Source organism: Quercus robur, chromosome 2 (genome assembly GCF_932294415.1).
Source record: "Quercus robur chromosome 2, dhQueRobu3.1, whole genome shotgun sequence".
Lineage (NCBI taxonomy): Eukaryota > Viridiplantae > Streptophyta > Magnoliopsida > Fagales > Fagaceae > Quercus > Quercus robur.
Window position 1 is genome coordinate 73,037,819 of NC_065535.1, and position 19,540 is coordinate 73,057,358.

General features: G+C 34.0%; 3 protein-coding genes across 5 annotated transcripts in view; 1 reads left to right on the plus strand and 2 right to left on the minus strand.

Moving 5' to 3' along the window:
- Positions 1–3,549, minus strand: part of LOC126714924 (G-type lectin S-receptor-like serine/threonine-protein kinase SD2-5) — an 82,656-nt gene extending 79,107 nt beyond the window's left edge. For 2 of the 3 annotated variants that reach the window (XR_007651706.1, XM_050415337.1), the window contains exon 1: positions 3,248–3,547. Coding sequence is in view for 2 of the 3 variants with exons in the window: in XM_050415337.1 (XP_050271294.1) it covers positions 3,248–3,274 (27 nt within the window). In the remaining variant the exon portion in view is untranslated. Of the gene's footprint in view, positions 1–3,247 lie in introns of all 3 variants that reach the window. The other variant, XM_050415338.1, reaches the window with a different exon arrangement.
- The window catches only part of LOC126714934 (WAT1-related protein At5g40240-like), a 69,417-nt gene that overhangs the window by 10,547 nt on the left and 39,330 nt on the right, over positions 1–19,540 (plus strand). The window lies entirely within an intron of this gene.
- LOC126714927 (G-type lectin S-receptor-like serine/threonine-protein kinase SD2-5) overlaps positions 1–19,540 on the minus strand; it is a 149,960-nt gene that overhangs the window by 4,163 nt on the left and 126,257 nt on the right. The window lies entirely within an intron of this gene.

Here is a 19,540-nt window from a genome sequence, read left to right on the forward strand (position 1 = left end):
CACGTCATTTGTCCACCATGTGAACCTTATAATTTCTCCACCAATGTCTATAAAAATAATGGAAAATGAGATCAACAAATAGTTCACTTAATTGTTACTGGTTTGCCTCTCAAAAAAAAATGTTACTGGTTTTACAGGCCAATTGAAAGGCTAGTGGGACCATTATTTAAGTAATGATGACAGACATAAAATACTAATAGCCATTAAAAGAGAAACTGATGGAAGTGTAATAATGACAGATAATCACCCCTCACAAGAAACAATTAATACTTTATTTTTCACCATACCTAAACATTTTGTTGGAGACCCTAATCAATATAAAGAAAGAGCTTTAGATGCTTTAATTAATTTAAGATGTCCACAACTTTCTGATTTTAGATGGTATAAAGATGTCTTTATTTCAAAAGTTTTAAGTAGAAATGATTGTTAACAATCTTACTGGAAAGAAAAATTTATTGCCGGTTTATCTTACTTTTTTGCTCAAAAAGTTAGACTTGACATAGCTAATAATGACGGAACTATAGACTATCCTAATTTGACTTAGGGTAACATAATATCCTCAATCAATAAAACAAGTGTATGGCTATGCAATGATTTAAGATTAAAGTATCAAATAGAAAAAGAAAAAAGATTTGCTAAAAAAGAATTAGGAACTTTTTGCGAACAATATGGCTTTGACCCTTTGATTGCTCCCTCTAGAAAAAGAAGAAAAGAAAAGACATATATTGACAGATATAAAACCAATAATAGAAGATATAATAAAAACAGATTTAAAGATAAGAAAGAAGTCTACAAGAAAGAAATTTGACAAACATAAAGAAAATAATTTTGTTTGTTTCAAATGTGGTAAAAAAAGGACACACTAGTAAATACTGTAATTTCCAAAGAAAAATAAACAAACTCGTGTGTGAATAAGAAAGAAACTGCTTTTGTTTTAAACTAAAGGGGATATCACAACTGTTTTATACTTAGGGGAGGTGCAATGTTCCCTTTTGTTAATATTAGAGGCATGGTACTCAAATCTTTGAACACATTTTTTTTTTTTTTTTTGTATTTGTATTTGTATTTTTATCTATGATTTGATAGTTACAGTTGGTTTAAGTAAATGCAGTTAGTCCTCTGCTTTGCATTCTCAGACTTTACTTTTGTCGGTACAAGAGATAGAAACCAAAAAAAAAAAAAAAGAAAGTGAGATAATATAAAAACTCCAATTATATAGAAGACCAATGGGAAAAATTCTAACTAGTTGTCATCTATCTTTTGTTTTGTTTTGTTTTGTGCAATTCGGTTTTTTTTTTCCTTCAAGTTATAAAGCAATGGGTCTTCTATTTCCAATAGGCAACAATTGAACGTTTTGAAAAACCGCTTGATCGAGAATAGGAAGAATCACCACTAATTAAGATAGATTTGAAGAAGGTCCGAATTAATGTTCAATTAGTTGAAAGAATAGCAAAATATTAATTACAAAAGGAAGGGATAATGTGTACCTAATATGGACTCTGATTTTTTTTTTTTTTTTTTTTTTTTAGTATAGTGGCAATTGAATAGGTATGAAGGAGTGATTCAGTTAAATGAGGAGAGGAAGAGACCAAGGAGGGAAGAGAGAGAGTTTGGCGTTAGAAAGCTGAAGTTATGAATTTTTGAAAGCGTGAAAGACAGGGAGGCAGTTAGAAAGCTGAAGTTGTGAAGTTTTGTAAGCCTGAAAGACAGGAAGGTTGTGAAGTTTTGTAAGCTTGAAAGACAGGAAGACAGAGAGGGGTTAGCATTAAAGACTATTGAACTTGGTTGGGGCTTTACAGTGGTCAGCATTAACCGTAATATATAAAGATTGGCCTTTAAAGTCGAGATAGGTTGAGAATAATTTCTTTTTAATAGTATATTAAAATTATGAAAAAAAATTAGAAAAAATAAATAAATAAATAAAGTAATGACGTGGCGGTTGACGTGGTTCAACGTGAGCGTAGCAACATTAAATACTACGCTTCAGCTTTTAGTATTATATTGATATTGATTTTAATACATTTTTTAAAAGTCATAAACATATCCATTTTATGAATAATGATTCTATATAGAATATGCAGAACAACCCAATTAGGGTTCTTAAAATTCTAGCCATTTATAGCTAAATGAATGGTTTAGATTTTACTAAAATTTCTTCTTCTTTTTAAATGGATCTAGCTCAAAGAGTGGTAGGGCATGGATGTGACTACCATTAGTTGTGCTTATTATAGCTTATGGAAGCCAACGGTTTCTAGTTCGTTTAACTAGAATCATTACACTCTCAATGACGTTCACTACATGCCTATATATTGCCTTGTGTTCGATCAAAGTTAGAAATCAAACCAGTAATAAAATCACCACTCTTAATTAGTGTTCACCAGCCTACCTTGATAATGACCCATGCACATACAAATATTAGCTAAGATGGGAGGTTGTTTTATGACAAATAGTACTCATCACAAATCATCATCATCAAAATGGAAGTCATGCTAACAAATTTAAATGATGAGGAAGATAAACACATCTGCACTTTGAGGAGAGTGAACTACTGAACTATGAAATTAGTTCTCATCTTACCTAACAGCCTGTCCTTCTTCCTTCTTAATCATCTTTCTTAAACATCGAACTACTATGTAATTGTCATCCAAAGACTTTTTTCCTAATTGCCTTTAGACTCAAGACAAAGAAGCATTCACATGTTCATCCTTTAAAGTCACACCCAAATAACACACAAATACAAGAAATATTAAACTAAGTCTTAGGCACTGATCTAAGATGGGTGACAGGGTTTCATTTGGAAGCATCCAAAACTGGAATATATATCTACAATCTCTCTTCCTCCATGGATAAAGAGCCTATCAGCCTAACTTATGCCATTGCAGAATCCAATCCTTTCTAGCAAGGAGTCCCCACGAAATTATCAGATTTGAAGCCATGGATATTTGTTGTGGGGTTCTTAGCAAGCAAACAGACCCAAAAAAAAAAAAAAAAAAACCACAAAAACAAAAGCTTTTAGAATCAAAGCCCTTGAACCTCCAAACCAAAACATTGTCAACATTAAAAAAGTGCTTGAACAATCTGTAAACATGGTTTTGAAACCCAGATTTGACCATACAGTCCGACCGGGTTAACTGTGAACCGTTCACCAAAACGATTCTTTTAACCCATAAAACTGCCCTATGCAAGAAAATCAGTGAAATCGCCCTATCACAGGTTCAGATCAGAGATATTTTTTTTGGGTACTTACAGCCATTGTTGAAGCTTCAAACACCATGAGATGCTGTCAAACAATGAGGTTGCATTGCTATTGCTTCTTATTCTTCTTCACTGTCTTTGTCTCTCTCGCTTTCGCTGCGTTTTCACCATTTCGGCAGGTCTCTTTGCTTGACTGTCACAGTGAAGGTCAAGTTGTTGTAGATGATGGACGGACAAACCCATGCTTAGGCAAGCTTAGCTGTCATCCACTCGTACCAAATGCTTGCAAGCCTTTAAGGCTTCAACCACTTATTTCTTTCTTAAATTGGCTTGAGCTTCTGTACGTTAGTATTTATGAAATTAAAAAATAAAAATACAAAAACTGGAAGAAGGGCTGACATTGGTTTGTCCGCCCATTAATTGATCAAGGACACTGTAGTGCATGTTTGGATTGCACTTATCCACGTTGCGTTTTTCTCTTCACGTTTTGTTCTTTTTTTTTTTTTTTTTTTTTTTACTTGAAGTTGGTTTCACGTGGGGGACAAACCTGTCAGTGGGTCCCGTGTACAGTGCACGGGACCCACTAGCACTTGGATGGCCACATATTGGTCTGAAATAGCATGGGTCCTGTGCACTGTTCACGGAACCACAAACATCTTTTTTTACCTAAATTTTAATTAAAAATGGATCCCACGGTATTATTCACACATTTAAAAATAATTTTGCTATAGCGTTTTCAGTTTACTGAAAACACTGTAGCAAAATAATTTTTAAATGTATGAATAGTATCGTGGGACCCATTTTTAATATTTTTTAACTCGTAAACAGTGTCAAACAGTGTGTGAACAGTGTTCAATAGTGTATGAACAGTGTTCTTGTCCCCCTAAATCAGAAACGGTGCGAAAAAAAAAAAAAAAAAAAAAAAAGGTAAAACGCAAAACGCAGACTTGAGTTTCAGCAGGATCCAAACGCCTTCTAAATGGTATTGGGTAATCAAATGGATGATTTAAGATAATTTAAATGAAGACTTGCCTAGAATATTGAACTCTAAGAAAAAAGTTTAAGTATATTAATTTCTCTCTCTCATATATAAATATATATATATATATATATATATATCCATTGATTGAGAAACTCAATATTTTTTTATATTTGATTATGATTTAATATTACTTATTTGTCTTATGAATGTTATGATATGAAAAATACATTTGAAATATAAACATTTATATTTATTTGAATTATTTTGGCCAATTTTTATATTTTTACTAATTTAATATATATTTTTAATTAATTATTAAATTAATTATAATGTTATCACGGTATGACTTTAGTTTAACTTTAGTCTAACTTTAAAAATCTTGAACCTTCCCCTTTTACAATCCTTTGAACAATCCAGGTTTCAAAATTATGTTTGTAAATGATAATATCAGAGACAATCTCTACCCACTTGGTGTCACGGATTTTATTTGGTCCCTCAAGACATTGTCTTTGCTTGCATATATGTTATTGGTATAACAAATCAGAAAGCAAATTATGGAGAGAGTTCACAACTTTTCTTTTCTTTGTTTCTCATGAAAAAAGTATATGGGAAATGGTTTTTTTTTTTTTTTCCAAATTTGGTAGGTTGTGGTTGGGAAGGATTATTGAGAGTTGGAGTTGTTTGGTTGTTGACGATAAATGGGTCAAGAATGTTTTTATGGTTTAATAAGTTAGTTGTCAGTTTGAACTTGTGTGTGTGTGTGTGTGTGCGCGCGTGTGTGTGTGTTTTATTTAAATTATTTCACACTTTGTTATTGGAACAGTTGTTACGCTGTAGGTATTGCATATATTCACCAATTATAGGAGATAAGGTCCCAAATTTTACAGAATTAATTTTTAACTTGTCCCAACGAAAAATTATGTATTTCTTTTAATAATTAAAGAACTATACAAAGGACAAACAGAGGACTTATGAGATTGTATGTATTTAAATTAGGGAAATGTTACTCAATGCCCTTAGGGCGTTGGTTTAGGAACTATTTTTAGAAATCTTTTATTAGGAGAATGATAAAACAATAAATGTTGTTGACAACTTTTTATAATTCCCATGAAAATAATGTCAAAACTTTCCTATTATGGTTTATTAACAATTGCCCTAAGGGCACCTGTTAACATAATCCTTTAAATTATAGGTGGGTGATTTTATCCAAAAAAAAAGTCTTATTTATGGCTTTGTGCACAAAAAATGTAATGTATTCAATAATTGTAGCAAACATGCTCTTGCAATCCTGCTTTTTTTTTTTTGAGTAGCTGTTTTTTTATTTTATTTTGGCCATACGAGGAATGCAAATTGCATCAAAGTGTGAATTGCCATTTGTTGTTGGACTAATACGTTTTTCTTATAAGGTTTTGTAGTTCTATTTTAAAGATCAATGACACTAGCCTTTTTAGATATTGAATTTAGACTTCCAAAGATATGCTTGCTATTTTTCTATTTGAAATTTCCAATATTGTATGAAATTGGTACTTCTCTTTAAGGAGGTGAATGAACAGCCAGCTAAGAAAAGACAAAACTTTGCCTTAAGCAAGAGAAGATTGTTGAACCATTCAAAAGAAATTCATAAGGATAAATATTTAATACTCACAAATAAGGAGAAATACAATATTAATAAATGCATTTATTTATTCCATATATGAGCTCCATAACATTTGGCACATACATCTATATCTATGATAAATGATATGTCTATAACATTTTTACAACAAATTCTAAGTGGTAGGTTGGTACTGGTTGTTATTGTTAGAGCAAAAAAGTAATCTTAGTGTTAGTTTCAAATTTGAACCAATAACAACTAACCACATGTGATTTGTTGTAAAAATGTTGTAGACGTAGCATATATATATATATATATATATATCTAAAAGTTTAAGCGTAGCATTTATTATTGTTATGCTCCAGTTGAGCCACATCAGCGTCCACGTCATTATCATTTTGCTTTTCAATTTTCCTATAATTTTTTTAACATTTACTCATTTTTTTAAAAATATTTACACTTTCTTCAACATTTCTATATCCCTTACTTTTTCATCTCTCCACTGCCCTCTACCATAATATCACCATTCATCTTTCTCTTCATTTTCCTTTTTTTTTTTGTTCTTTCTTATTCACAACCTTTTACTATAAATTTATCACTCTCTTCCATTCTTTACATACTTTTCCCTCACCAAAAAAAAAAAAAAAAAAAGGGTTCTCTCTCTCTCGCTCTCTCAATTTTGTGGTGGATTTTTTTTTAATTTTTCTTTCATCTTTGCTTTAGGTTGATAAATTGTTGTGTTCTTTAGAACTTTATATTGAGCTGATACAATTTAGTTTTGTGATTTAAGTTTTTTTTTTTTTTCTCTCTCTTTAACTGTTAATTTTATTACATGTATTTTTCTTTAAATTTTAGTTTGGGTTTCTTTGAATTCACCTATGTAGTTGTTCTATATATGTTATTTTTGTACAACATGACATTTGTTCTATGAAATTCCTTTTAGACTTGATACTTTATCTTTTCATTTGATTTTTTTTTTCTCTCCTCATGTGTAGAGTGATTGGCTTCTAACCAAAATTATTCTATTTATATATTTAGAAATCTATTTCTTCTTAATTCCAATAGTTTAAATTTTGTATGGGCCATAAGGAACAAAGGGGTCCATAATGCATTCATGTTCTCCTCATGTCGTGATAAATCTGAATAGTTGAATGGTATTGTTTAATTTACCACTATTACATATTTTTTCCTAAAAGCTACATACCATCGATCGTAACACCAAATGGATATTTCAAAGTTCATTTGCGTGATTACTTTGCTATGTGGTGAGTTGAAACATTTTTGGGTAATGATGTACGTTAGATTGTATGTATAACCTCTTGACTTGCAAAGGGTAAGTACTAATTTATACTAATTTTTTGTTTTTGGTATTCTTTAGAGCTCTAATGGTTGATAAGTCTAATGAGGCTCCATTAATTTATGCGAGGCTTCAATCTCACCAAATGACAAGCAATAAAACAAGAAAATTCATGTTTAGCTTTTAGGTTTATTCTTTCAAAAAAAAAAAAAATGCTTAGCTCTCTGGTAACCACCAATTCGTTTTGTTAACTCATTATCATAAAGCAACTTTAATTTAGTTATATGGATAGGGTTTATCATTTTTCATGTTGCAATATATATATATATATATATTTATATATATAGATATTCAAGCTAAAATCAATAGCTCTATAACAATCGACCATTTTAATTCAGCCATATCCTCCATATCATTAAATTATTAATATTTTCTCTCATTTTTTTTTTAAATTAAACATATAATGTTTTAATTAAATACAAATAAATAAATAAAATTCCTTATAAAACCGTACCCATTTTTTTTAACATTTACACTTTCTCCAACATTTCTCATTCCTTTCACATTTTCATCTCTTCACTACCATCTACCTTAATATCACTCTTCATCTTTCCATTTCTCTTCATTTATTTTGTTTCTTCTTATTCTTATCATCTTATTATAAATTTTTTCATTATCTTTTCTATGCTATATTTCTCTTCATTTATGAAATAACTCTAAAATAATTATCACGCGTAGCGCGTGGGTCTGCGACTAGTTTAGCATAAAAATGGAAATGAGATCTCATAAATTGGAGTCTGTTTGTGTACATCATTGATTTAAATGAAATATTGACACTAAAAGAAAGACTATATAAGTTGTTATGAAATATTGACACTAAAAGAAAGACTATATAGGTTATTTTTCCCCTTCTTTTTGCGATTTTCTAATTTAATAGAATATTTATGTATTTCAGTATATTTTTGTAAGATATTGTCCAATCCAACTAATTTAGGATATGGATAAGTGAATTAAATTATTGAGTCTATAATTTTTCGCCATACTTTAAAGCAAAATAATACAAATATCTATATTATTTATTTTCCAATTTTATTCTAATTTAAAATTATGTAAAAACATTTTTAATTGAAGATCATGCTACGTGTGTGTGGGTGTATGCCACATGCATGTTTAATTCGAACATATATTTCAATAATTAAGGTCTAATCATCAAAATTATAGAAAAATACTGAGTGGTTAAAAATTCAAGAATACAATTTATATATATATATATATATATAATTTTTAATATAAAAAATAAGAGATGGAATTGAAAAAAAAAAATTGATCATTATTGTGTCAAAATAATAATAAAACTAGGCAAAATAAGATACTATAATATCATTGATAAAAGAATTATAATTCAATCAAATTGAATCATTTTTGTTTAAGTATTTTAAGAAAACGTTTAAATTAAGATATGTACTATTAAATATGGAAAAAAAAAATTAACAGAGTTTTTCAATGTATATTAGCTTCGTGTGTGTGTGTATATATATATATATATATAAAGCTTACTTTGTTAACTATACTCATCTATATTATTACTAAAAGCTGAAGCGTAACGTTTAATGTTGCTGCTCTCACATTGTGCCACATCAGCTGCCACGTCATTTGTTTAAAAGCGTTTGATCTACTAAAAGCGGCATAAGAACAGCAACTATACTGGCATTTGCTTCAACCTAAGCAAGACTCATTTTTGAGACATAGTAATCCATACTCTTTGTCGGGGGGCTTAGGTTTGGCGACCTAGACTCTGTCCACCAAACCAATATCAAATATCTTCGTTGGGGACCTAGGCTTGTGGCACCCCCTATCTCTTAAAGGCTATTCAAAATGAATATCTCTTTCTTTCTTCTCAGGTACAGTTGCTTTCCTTGATTCGGGCACAGTTTCTTCGATAAATCATTGTCTCAATCTCTGTCTCATCTCTGGTCCTGTGGGTTAGTCACCTTAGTCCAATGTATCAGAAAGGACATCTGTCTTTCCGAGACATAAGGAGTTAGACTCAACCTTGATATATAAGCAAGGTCAAAGTATAAAAACCAAAGCGAATCTCGTTAAACCCCGCTCCTTGGCTTTCTATAAAGCCTTGTGACTCCCATCCCATCAAGTCAGGAACCAAAGACTGAAACTAGCCTAGCCCCGGTTAGGTGGAGATCAAGGGATGCGCGGAGCTCCATCCTTTTTGTTAAGGTTCGGGAATCATACATCCCTTATCTGTGAGTCGAGAAAGATTTCCATCACTGGCAAACTTGAAGCAGAAAGCTAAATTCAAAGAGAGGGAAAACCCCTCGATAGAAGAAGTGAGACTATACCCTTATCTATGAAAGACCGGTTTAGAGGGAAGCATCCGCCCCTTTCTTCAACATAGGGGATATTGAACCCTAGATTTCCCTATCGACTTTCCCATTACTTCTTACCAAGAAAAGGCATACCAAAGATTTTGGGAAAGACACATTGAAATGGAAGTTCGAGGAGTAGGCGCTTGTTAAGGCTAGTCATCATTAGCTCTTTGTCTTTCTAGCCGCTTTCCTTGCTTCGCCATACCCGCGAATGGACTTACTGACTAAGTAACATAAGGTTTGGAACCCTTGCTAGCTGCTTTTGTGGAAAGAAAAATCTCCCTTACTTTGTTAACTTACGTAAGGAGAGCACCTTTAGTACGCCTCCTTTTTGTTCATGCAAGCTGTCTAAGGTAGTGTATCGAGGAGACCGAGAGACACGTCTTTCTTTATAGCATTACCCAAAAAGAGTTGTCTTAGTCTTTCTCCTTCAGTCAGTGACTAGTACGTCTTATTCAAACAATTTAGTGGTCGCCTTCGACTTATATAAAAATGGCCATAGGTTCCTTAAGGTGAGTGCAAGAAAGACCCGCCCAAGGGGGCACGAGTGGAACGGTCCTAATTAGCAATCTGAAAAGATGATTTTTACTCAAAAAAGCAAGAACTTTGATTCATCATCTAGTTCTAGGTTCAAAGAGAAACGACTTTCCCTATTGAAAAACTACTACAAGCCACTCATTTTTAGCTCGGAGTGGCAAATTTCATTGAGTTTAAACACTTAAAAAATCTACTTTTGATTGATTGGAAGAGAGACGAGTGGGTGTAGCGAAGAAAGAAAATCGGAGTGCTATTTACATATAGATCTACATATAATAGATAGAGTGGTAGAAAGGTTCATCTAGTTCTTTCTTACTATCTATTGTATTGGATCTATATACTGCTGATTCCATCAAGTCCACTCATTTCATTTAAGACTTGGAATTGGAATCCCTTTTCTTTTCCTTAATCATTGATAAGAACTAATAAATAACTCAAGTTTCATTCAAATGAATCATTTTTACTTAAGGTTTATACTATACTTATATTTGAAGTATAAAAAAGCAGTAGAAACTAGAAGAAACAGTGCAGTAGCAAAAAAGATATCCCCCCCAGTCTCAAATCACAAGAAGTTGGAGTGGATCTTTGATCTTTTATTAGCATTCTCCTTCCTTGGATTGGGACGCATACATCGAGAATCCAGAGTGTGCAATTCATTTTGATAAGATAGATAGATTGCTCCCAATTAGTCATATAGGTTACAAAAAATTGGAGCTAGAAGAAGGGGTAGGTTGAATCTGAAAAGTACTCTATCGGGGTAACTATGAAAAGTAAATTGCCTATAAAAAAAATGTTATGTGCTCCCGGGAAAAAAAATGGCTACTCTATTCAATAGACCAGGAACAATCGAAAAAAGCCAAACCAATACGGTATCTCTTTCAATCCTGAATATGGCGATACCCCCAATTGTACCAACCTACATATGTCTCTCCTCCATCAATCGGTACTAGTTATTGTCATTTGGATTCCTCTTGACTTGATTTGTCCAATGACAAATGCGAAACAAAAGAAGGATCCTCCTGCTGGGAATTAGATCCTGCTCTGTGTCTCCCCTTTTCGCAGAAAATGGAGAGATGAAGGAAAAATATATTTTAAAAATAAATTTGCATAATAAATCTAGCCCACCTCTTATTTATTTAGTTCCACTATCAAGCCCATGACCTAAAGCCTTTTCAGTTCAACTTAAAGGAGAAAGAAATTAAAAATAAAAAACGTTCAAGCCGGTTTTGTGTGAGCCTTTTCAACTTAAAGGAAGAAAGAAAAAAAATACATTTCTAAAAGTTGAAGCATAGCATTTATTGTTGCTATGCTCCAGTTCAGCCACATCAGCGGCCATGATATCTTTATAAAAAAAAATGACATTGTTAAAAAATATTTATATCTAAGGATGATTTTACACATTCTAAAATAATAATTAAATACATGTAACTTACCAACTATAATAAAATATTAATATCTAAATATCTAAAGATGACTTTACACATTCTAAAATAATGATTTTTTTTTTTGAAAGGCATTCTAAAATAATAGTTAAATACATGTAACTTACCGACATAATAATGCTATAATTATTTCATTGAAAACATGTAGTCATAAAATACTTTATTTATAAATAATAATAAAAACCAAAATAAAAAAGTAGGAATTCTTCATCGGACATACCATCCTTTTTTTTTTTTTTTTGAAAACCCTTCTCATAGGCATTTTATTAAACATGTGACATAGAACTACAAATGGTGGGATTATCTTCAACATTCCACTTTGTTGGTGGTAATTTATAGTAAAAGAGATATGATATAAATAGAAATACCACTTAACACTCCAAGATATTTAACATTATACATATACATATACATATATATATATATATATATAAAATACTAAACATATTAAATATTAAAATATTCAAAATTGGACATAAAAAAAGAAAATCAAAATTGCATTATTAGTTTATGACCTTACACATTCTCTTGAATGAACATATGAATACTAAACTATTCCCAAGTGCATTATGGCAAAATAAATTGTCATATGAACAGAATAGTAGAAAACACACCCAATATTGCATTATGAGTTTATGACTGTGGTGGGCCTTTTTGTGGTTAAAGTGGGCTGGGCTACCTCCTGCGGTATTAGGCCCGAGTATTCTGAGTAAGGGAGTTGGGACCGGTCCAACTGCAACTCAATTTGGTCCGGCTTGTGCGCAAACTATGTCTCGTCTGCCAGGAGCACGCTTACGGCGGGCAGAACATGGTGCTTATCCTCTATTTCTGCCGTAGAAGTTTTTTTCTCCAGTTTCTGCCGCAGGAATGACTTTTTTTGCTATGTAGCAAAACTTTCTTCTGTGCAATGAAGCTTCCTGCTGTGCAATGAAGCTTTCTGCCGTAAAGCCTTCTGTTGTGCAATAAAGCTGCCTGCTATGCAATAAAGCTGTCTGTTGTGCTTTAAAGCTGTCTGCTGTGCTTTAAAGCCTTCTGCCGTGCTTTAAAGCCTTCTGCAATATGAATGACTGCTCTTCGTTTTTACCGCATAAATACTTTTCTACTTCCTGCACATAAACAAATCTAAAACCCAAAGAAAATACCCATCAAACAAATGTTAGTTTAAATGGGTTAGCATATTCTCAAATATATACATACATATATGAGTATATATACTTATACGTATTCACATATACATATATAAAATATATTTTTTGCAGAACATGAGAAACAAGATATATGTATATATATATATATATATATATATACTTATGGCAGGATAATGATTAGTTTGTGTCAACAGTGAAACACGTAATAACAAATAAAGAAGAAAGCTTCTGCAAGACAAGTTTAGCAGTATAATAGCTAACACGGTACATATAATGAAAAGGTGCTACAACAGAATAACTAGTACAAAAAGTAAAGATACCACAGTAGGACAACTAATGCAACAAACGTGATAAAAAACGTGTTACGGCAGGATGACTAAATACAGCAGATATAAGTTATAATAAAAGAAATCAAATATATTTGCAATCAAAATCAAGTATGGAATCTTCCCATAGGATAAGTAAACCAAGAAAGAACCCAAACCCCAACCTGAACAACCTTGTCATAAGCTTTTGCCATCAAAGTTGTGCATTTTGGAGAATAGGCCTAAATGGCTACTAGTTATTACTTTTGGGGACATCAAAGAGTAGGTGAGGGAGGGAAAAGATGGTCTATTGATGCATGCCCCTATTCCTACCGTATTTTCTCTTTTTGTTTTACCACTTTCTTTCTTTTACTCCATTCTATTTTTACTCTTAATTTCTAACTACTATCTTGCTGTGGGTTGTTTCCCATTTTGGTCTTTCCTTTTCTTGGGTACCTCTCTCTGGGTGCTTACTAGTCTCTTACCATGGGTTTTTCTCCTTAAGTGCTTCCCTCCATTCGGTCTCCCTCTTTTAGTGTTTTTCTCTCTTCCCTTGTTTTTTTTCCTTTTCCCCTGTTTTTTCCTCTTACCCTGTTTTTTCCTCTTAAATTCCGCCCCTCTAATCTGCCGTGGTTACCTTCCTTTTATAGCCAACTGATTCAATGGGATTTCTCCCTTTTACCCTTAGGGCTTCACCAATTGTTTTTGGTTTGTTGTGGGCATCCTTTCAAGATTACCCACTCATCCATTGTTTGCCCCTGCCATTGCTCAGTACAGTACATGTCTACTGCACCATTACTCATTTCACCACAAAATTCCTTTTTGTTTGTTCCTACTGTATACCTCTACCTTACTACCTAGCTCTATGGCATGCACCAGATGGTCCCAACCATTTATTACTTCTTTTGGGTAAGATACTATCCCAACAAGACATATTCCCAAAAGAAGTTATGGCAGGAAACCAAATATAGACCCCCTTTCCCCCCACCACCAAACCACGCCCTCTGAATCCCTTTGACCGTGGGACCACCTCCCTTGTATTGGCTGGGTATAGGTTGGTGGTGCCCTGGCCCTTCTGTGCTTGCTCTGCTATCTTCTGTGTTTGCCTCCCACGCCGTTTTTGCCGTAGCAGATTAGCTTTGTTTTGGTCTGCTGCATGTTTTGTCTTATTTCTTCACGCGTTTCCTGCTACGTTTGTCATTTTCCTTTAATTTGGCTTTTCTTTCCTTCGCATGATTCCTGCTGCTGACACTTCCTGTCGTTCCTTATTCCTTTTCATCGTGCTTCTTCATATTAGTTTCCACGCTTATCTTTTTTATACAAAAGGATTTGGGCCTTTATGGGCCAAATAATGTTGATTGGATCAAAAGGATCTTGGGCCTAATTTGTCTTTGTCTGCCAAAGCCATTCTGCTAAAGAACTGTATTCTGTGGCAAATTTGTATTTTGTGGCAGATTTGTATTTTGCTGCAGATCCATTTCCCTTGCACTTCTTTCTTTGGACCTTCTTGCTCTTCGGTCTTCTTGGTGGGTCTTTGGGCCTTACTTTTCATTGGGATTTCTTCATCATGGGCTTTTGGATATAGATTTGCAAAATTGGGCATCAACAATGACCTTACACATTCTCTTGAACGGTCATATATTAAGTTATGCCAAAGTGCATTATGACAAAATAAATTGTCATATGAAAATGAATAGTATAAAACACACCCACGAAGAAAATAAACGAAAACACACCCATCAAGAAACTCTAGATTTTCTTTACTAAGATTGAGATGATTTCTTCGATTAGAGATAACAATTCAACAAAAAGTCATCGTCTCAATTTGGTAAGTATTTCAATGTGCTTACAATACTCTTGATCTTCACTTCTCTTTTTTTTTTTTTTTTTGGGTACATTTTAAATGTTTTCCACTTTTTCTTTTGAGTAATGGTTATTTTCCTTTGATCACAGTTTATCAAATCACTTCCATCATATCAAAATACATTACCATCTTGCTAATTTCTTATTTTGTTTTAGTACATGGTCTTTTGCCTCCCATTTGTTTATTTTATTTTCTAAATAGCTTTGTTATTTTTTAAATTAAATGCTATGTAAATTCTTGCTAAAATCATTTAATCTCATCTAAATATATGCTAATTTATAATTTCTTTCTTAGGATACCTTGGGAGAGGAAACAAAATATTATGATTTATAGGAATGACATTTCTCTTTTTCTTTATATTTGGGATTATACCATGTGTTTCTCTTTTTCTTTGTATTTGAGATTATAACTAATCTTTTTATGGGTTTTTCATTAATTTTTCATCATTAATTTTTCAACAAAATACAATGCAAATAACATTATGGTAATTCAAACACACTAAAGGTTTTTTAAAATTTTATTTTAAGATCTAATCTCTAAATCTTACCGTTTATAATTTTCAAGGAAACAATTTTGGGACACTTACAATGTTTAAGTATTGCATCCATTTTATGACTATGGGTATGCATACAATATTTTTTTTTATGTTTTTCATGGTTAACCTAATATCCATTTCTTTGGATTTAAAAATTCTTTCAACTGAAGCATATATCTTGATGTAACTTATTCTTAGAAAATTCCACAACTTAATTCAAATCATGCTAGCCAAATATATGTATATATATATATAGACACACACACTATTATTCCTCACCTCAGCTAGCTTAAACTTATCTCATTCTCAAGGTGAAAAAAATGCTTAAAATTATCTATTTTTTTGAGTTCAATATGTTCTTTGTATTTATTAAGATAGAGCACAATGATTTTGTACCCTTCTATATGAATTAAATCATCATACCTTATTTAGCTTAAACTTATCTCTTATTCCAAGTTCAATTTGGCTACAACATGTTGCTCTTCAATCCAAAATACTCCTTAAATATTTTAGTATAATACATATTTCTTTAGTACTTTTTTCTTATATTCATCGGCATAAACTTCTTATAAGTTCCTGAATTGATTAGAATTTAAGAAGGTTATATCAAGATAATGGCAACAATCTTTTGTGTTAGCACTACTCAAAGAACCAAAACTATTAAACACAAAATTACTACCATAATTTTCTTTTTCTTTAGGATAATAAGTGATAAATGGTTGTAAGTTTGTTTACATTTCTTTGTAAATAGTTGTTTTTGGTTATTTTGGGTGATGATGTAGGTATTACTAATCAAATTCTCTTACATTTAAAAAAAAAAAATTTATCACTAGAATTATGTTTCACATATGTCACACTTTTTAGCAAGTGTTTTGAATATATATATATATATATATATATTATTTCATTGGCAATTCTACAATCAGCAATGCAATACTCTTGCGGTGTAATTTATAATTTATTTCATTGATTGTTAACACGTGATAGTTTATCATTTAATATCTTTCTCTCTTCCTTCTTTCTAGAACGTATAGAACGTATTTAACAACTATTATCATATTGGACAACACAATATGAATTGGATATATTACACTTTTTTTTTAGGCTTGGTGCTCCACAAACAAATATGCTCTTCTTCGAAGTTTTCTTTTGTATTTTTCTCTTACTATTTTCTTGGCTGATTTGTTAAAATTTAGAAATTGTGTTTGGCTTTGTAAAGGGGGGTGGGCTATGCTAGTGGTATTGGGCCTCCTACTGCACTAAGCCCAAGTTTTTCTGGATAAGAGAGTTGAGACCAATCCAGCTTCGACTTAAGGTGGTCCGGCTCGTGCGCAAACTAAGTCAAGTCTGCCAGGAATGTGTTCACGGTAGGCGGAACTGTTTCAAACAAATTGTAGCAGGCAGACATAATAATAATAGAATAAACAGAAAATATCTACCCACTTAAATGGGGAAATGACCAAATAGCCCTTAACATCAATTATAATAACAACACTATTTGTTTTCCTTTTACAGAAGAGAGGAAGAAAAGAAATAACAGAGAAAACATCCAATGTTCACGGGTCAATCAGAATACTGGAGGAATTCGACTGGAAATTTCATCCGCAGGAGCAGAACCACAAAGGGGAGAACGTCCCTCCTCAAAGCAGTCAATCTCTCAGGAAAGAATCCTACCGTAGAGGTTAACGGCCCTGAGGGAAACGGGCTTGAATGGTCTTCTGCATAGGTACTTTCAAATTTTCTCTTACAGAGGGCTGGGTTTCATGAGGGAGAGAAGGGATTAATCTACTGGTGCATGCCCACCTTTCTAACTCTCACTATTTCTTTCTTTCTTCTCACTATATTTTTCTTTTCTACTTCTTTTAAGTTTTCTATTTCCATTTCTAAGTTCCATTCCTGTTGTTCCCCCTTCTGTTCACAGCAAGACCCTCCTTTTATAGTGCATGCTGTGACTTGATTTTACTGTTTTAATCCTTAATTCCCTTTGTCTGGTCTAGGTGTACTGGCCGACCATCACTGTTCCGTCTGTGTGTCGCCCTTCCATCGCTAGACAAAGAAGAGTATTTTGTTTGCTAGTCTGCCGTGGCACCCTTTCCTGCCATGGTCTGGGTTATTTCTCTCTCCCTATCCCTTATAGCATGCATCTAATGGTTCCAACTCAGCTTGCCTCTTTTGGGTAGTAAGCCATCCCAGCAGGACACCTCCCCGAAAGAGCCTAAGTCGGAACCATAAAAATAGATTTTTCCCCTCTCCCCACCACCAAACCATGCCCTCTGATCCTTTAACCCCCCCCCCCCCCCCCGACCTCACCATGCCCTGTATTGGCTAGGCACAGGCTAGTGGTGCCTGGGCCTTGCGCGTGCCTTCATTCCATATATGTCCAAAACTTGCCTGCTGCCCATTCGTATGCCGTGGTCTGGAGGCTCGTCGTCCGTATTTTTTGACCTCTTATGTGGGCTGTCCTTTGTTTTCCTACTCCATCCAAGAGCTGGGCTTTGTCTGATGATGAGTCTTACATTTCTTTGGCCCACTTCTTGGTTTTCTTCATTTCTTACGACGTTGTATTGTTATTCCTGCCGTAATAACTTAATCTTGCTAGGCCTCTTTTAGGCCAACCGTTTATTCCTTCTCTCAGTGGCTTGGCATGGCCACTGTTTTGCTTTTACTCATGGGCTCCTATGTCCCTTTGTGCTTTCCTTTAGGCATCCTTGGCCCATTTGCTTTCTTTTGGCTTCCTCGGCCCATTTGCTAATTCCACACTCCCATGGGCTTTTTTACTAATTTCATTAGGTTTCCCTGGTCCAATAACCTTATTCTCATCCTTGGGGTTTATGGGCCTGCCATAAACCCTTTGCTTTCTTAGTTTGCATTACCTTGGGCCTGCGGTGGCCCTTTCTCGCTTTTCTATCTCATACACTGCCCATGGGATGCTATTTCCTTCTTTCCAGGTTTCTTTGAGCCCACTTGCCTCTTCAAGACCCATTTGTTTATTTCTTGAGCCTGTGATCCATTATTTCTGCCGCTTGGGCCTAATGGTTTTGCTGTCTACTTTGTCAATTCTTTGTTACCCTTGTTATTGGGCTTTCTTTCTTACAAATGGCCCTCAACATTTAGCCCCTTGAACATATGAAACGTTCTTGCGGTTCATATGTGAATGAAAAGACGTTTCTGCCCTTCTCTCTTCTCATCTTTTTCTTCTTCACTTTTTTCGAGGGTCTTTTTGAAGCTATGGACCCCTTTTTATATGTATATATACATATATATTATATATGTATTTTCCTTCCTGCTGCGAACAGGGTTGTCTCTTCGAATTTCCTAGTTTGGTAGTTATTCTCTAAGCATAGCCGCTACTTCATTAATTTCATCCCATTCTGATGGCTGACCTGTCACCTTCATTCGTGCTGTTATTAATGCCCTGGGTATTTAAGGAAGAATCCTACTGTACTTTAAACACAAACTCCTTCTTTTCCAAGAACATATACTCTCCGTCTCTTACTCTTCACTATCTTCTCCCCTTTAAACATCCGTACCCATCTTCTCCGACTAAAACCTCTCACCATGTCGTCAGTGAAAAGTCAAGGCTCTTCCCACCACAAAGGGAAGGCAATCACTTTCAACTCTCCCGCAATTCCTGATGTAGGTGAGGAGATGGAACATTTCGAGTCAGAGCAATTCGCTGAGGAAGAGACGTAGCGCGACCCTAGCAGTGAATGCGCTTCTTTGATCGACCCGTGGTATGAAGTCGACCCTCACTTTCCAAAAGTTCCCAGTGATTATGCGCTGCCGCCGCCGGGTCGTGTATGGCTTGCCCTTGTCCGGTGAAACCCCAACATCTCTTGGGCTCCGTTAGCATCTTCAATCCTCGATCTGGCCATTCGCCAAGGCATATCACTTCCCGTATCCATTCATTTCGAATTTGGGTTCGGCACTACCTCGGGTTGGAGAGAGTGGGTTGATAGTGAGCTTTCCGATATGGGCTTTATGGGGTTGTTGCAACGAGCCGGCGTCTTGAAGGCTACAGTCTCATCTCGCTCCCTGTCGAACTTTCGGGACCTCTATAACCTCTGACATTTGGTCCGACGGTGGTGTGCCACTACCCACACCTTCTTTTTCTCGTGCGGCAAACTCACCGTGACCCTTGAAGATGTGGCTAATCAGTTACTCCTGCCCATTCTTGGTGATGCCGATCCTGCCACCCTAGAGTTTTCTCCGGAGGAAGAGACCATTGAGGCTGAATTGAGGAAAAAGATGGCCGGA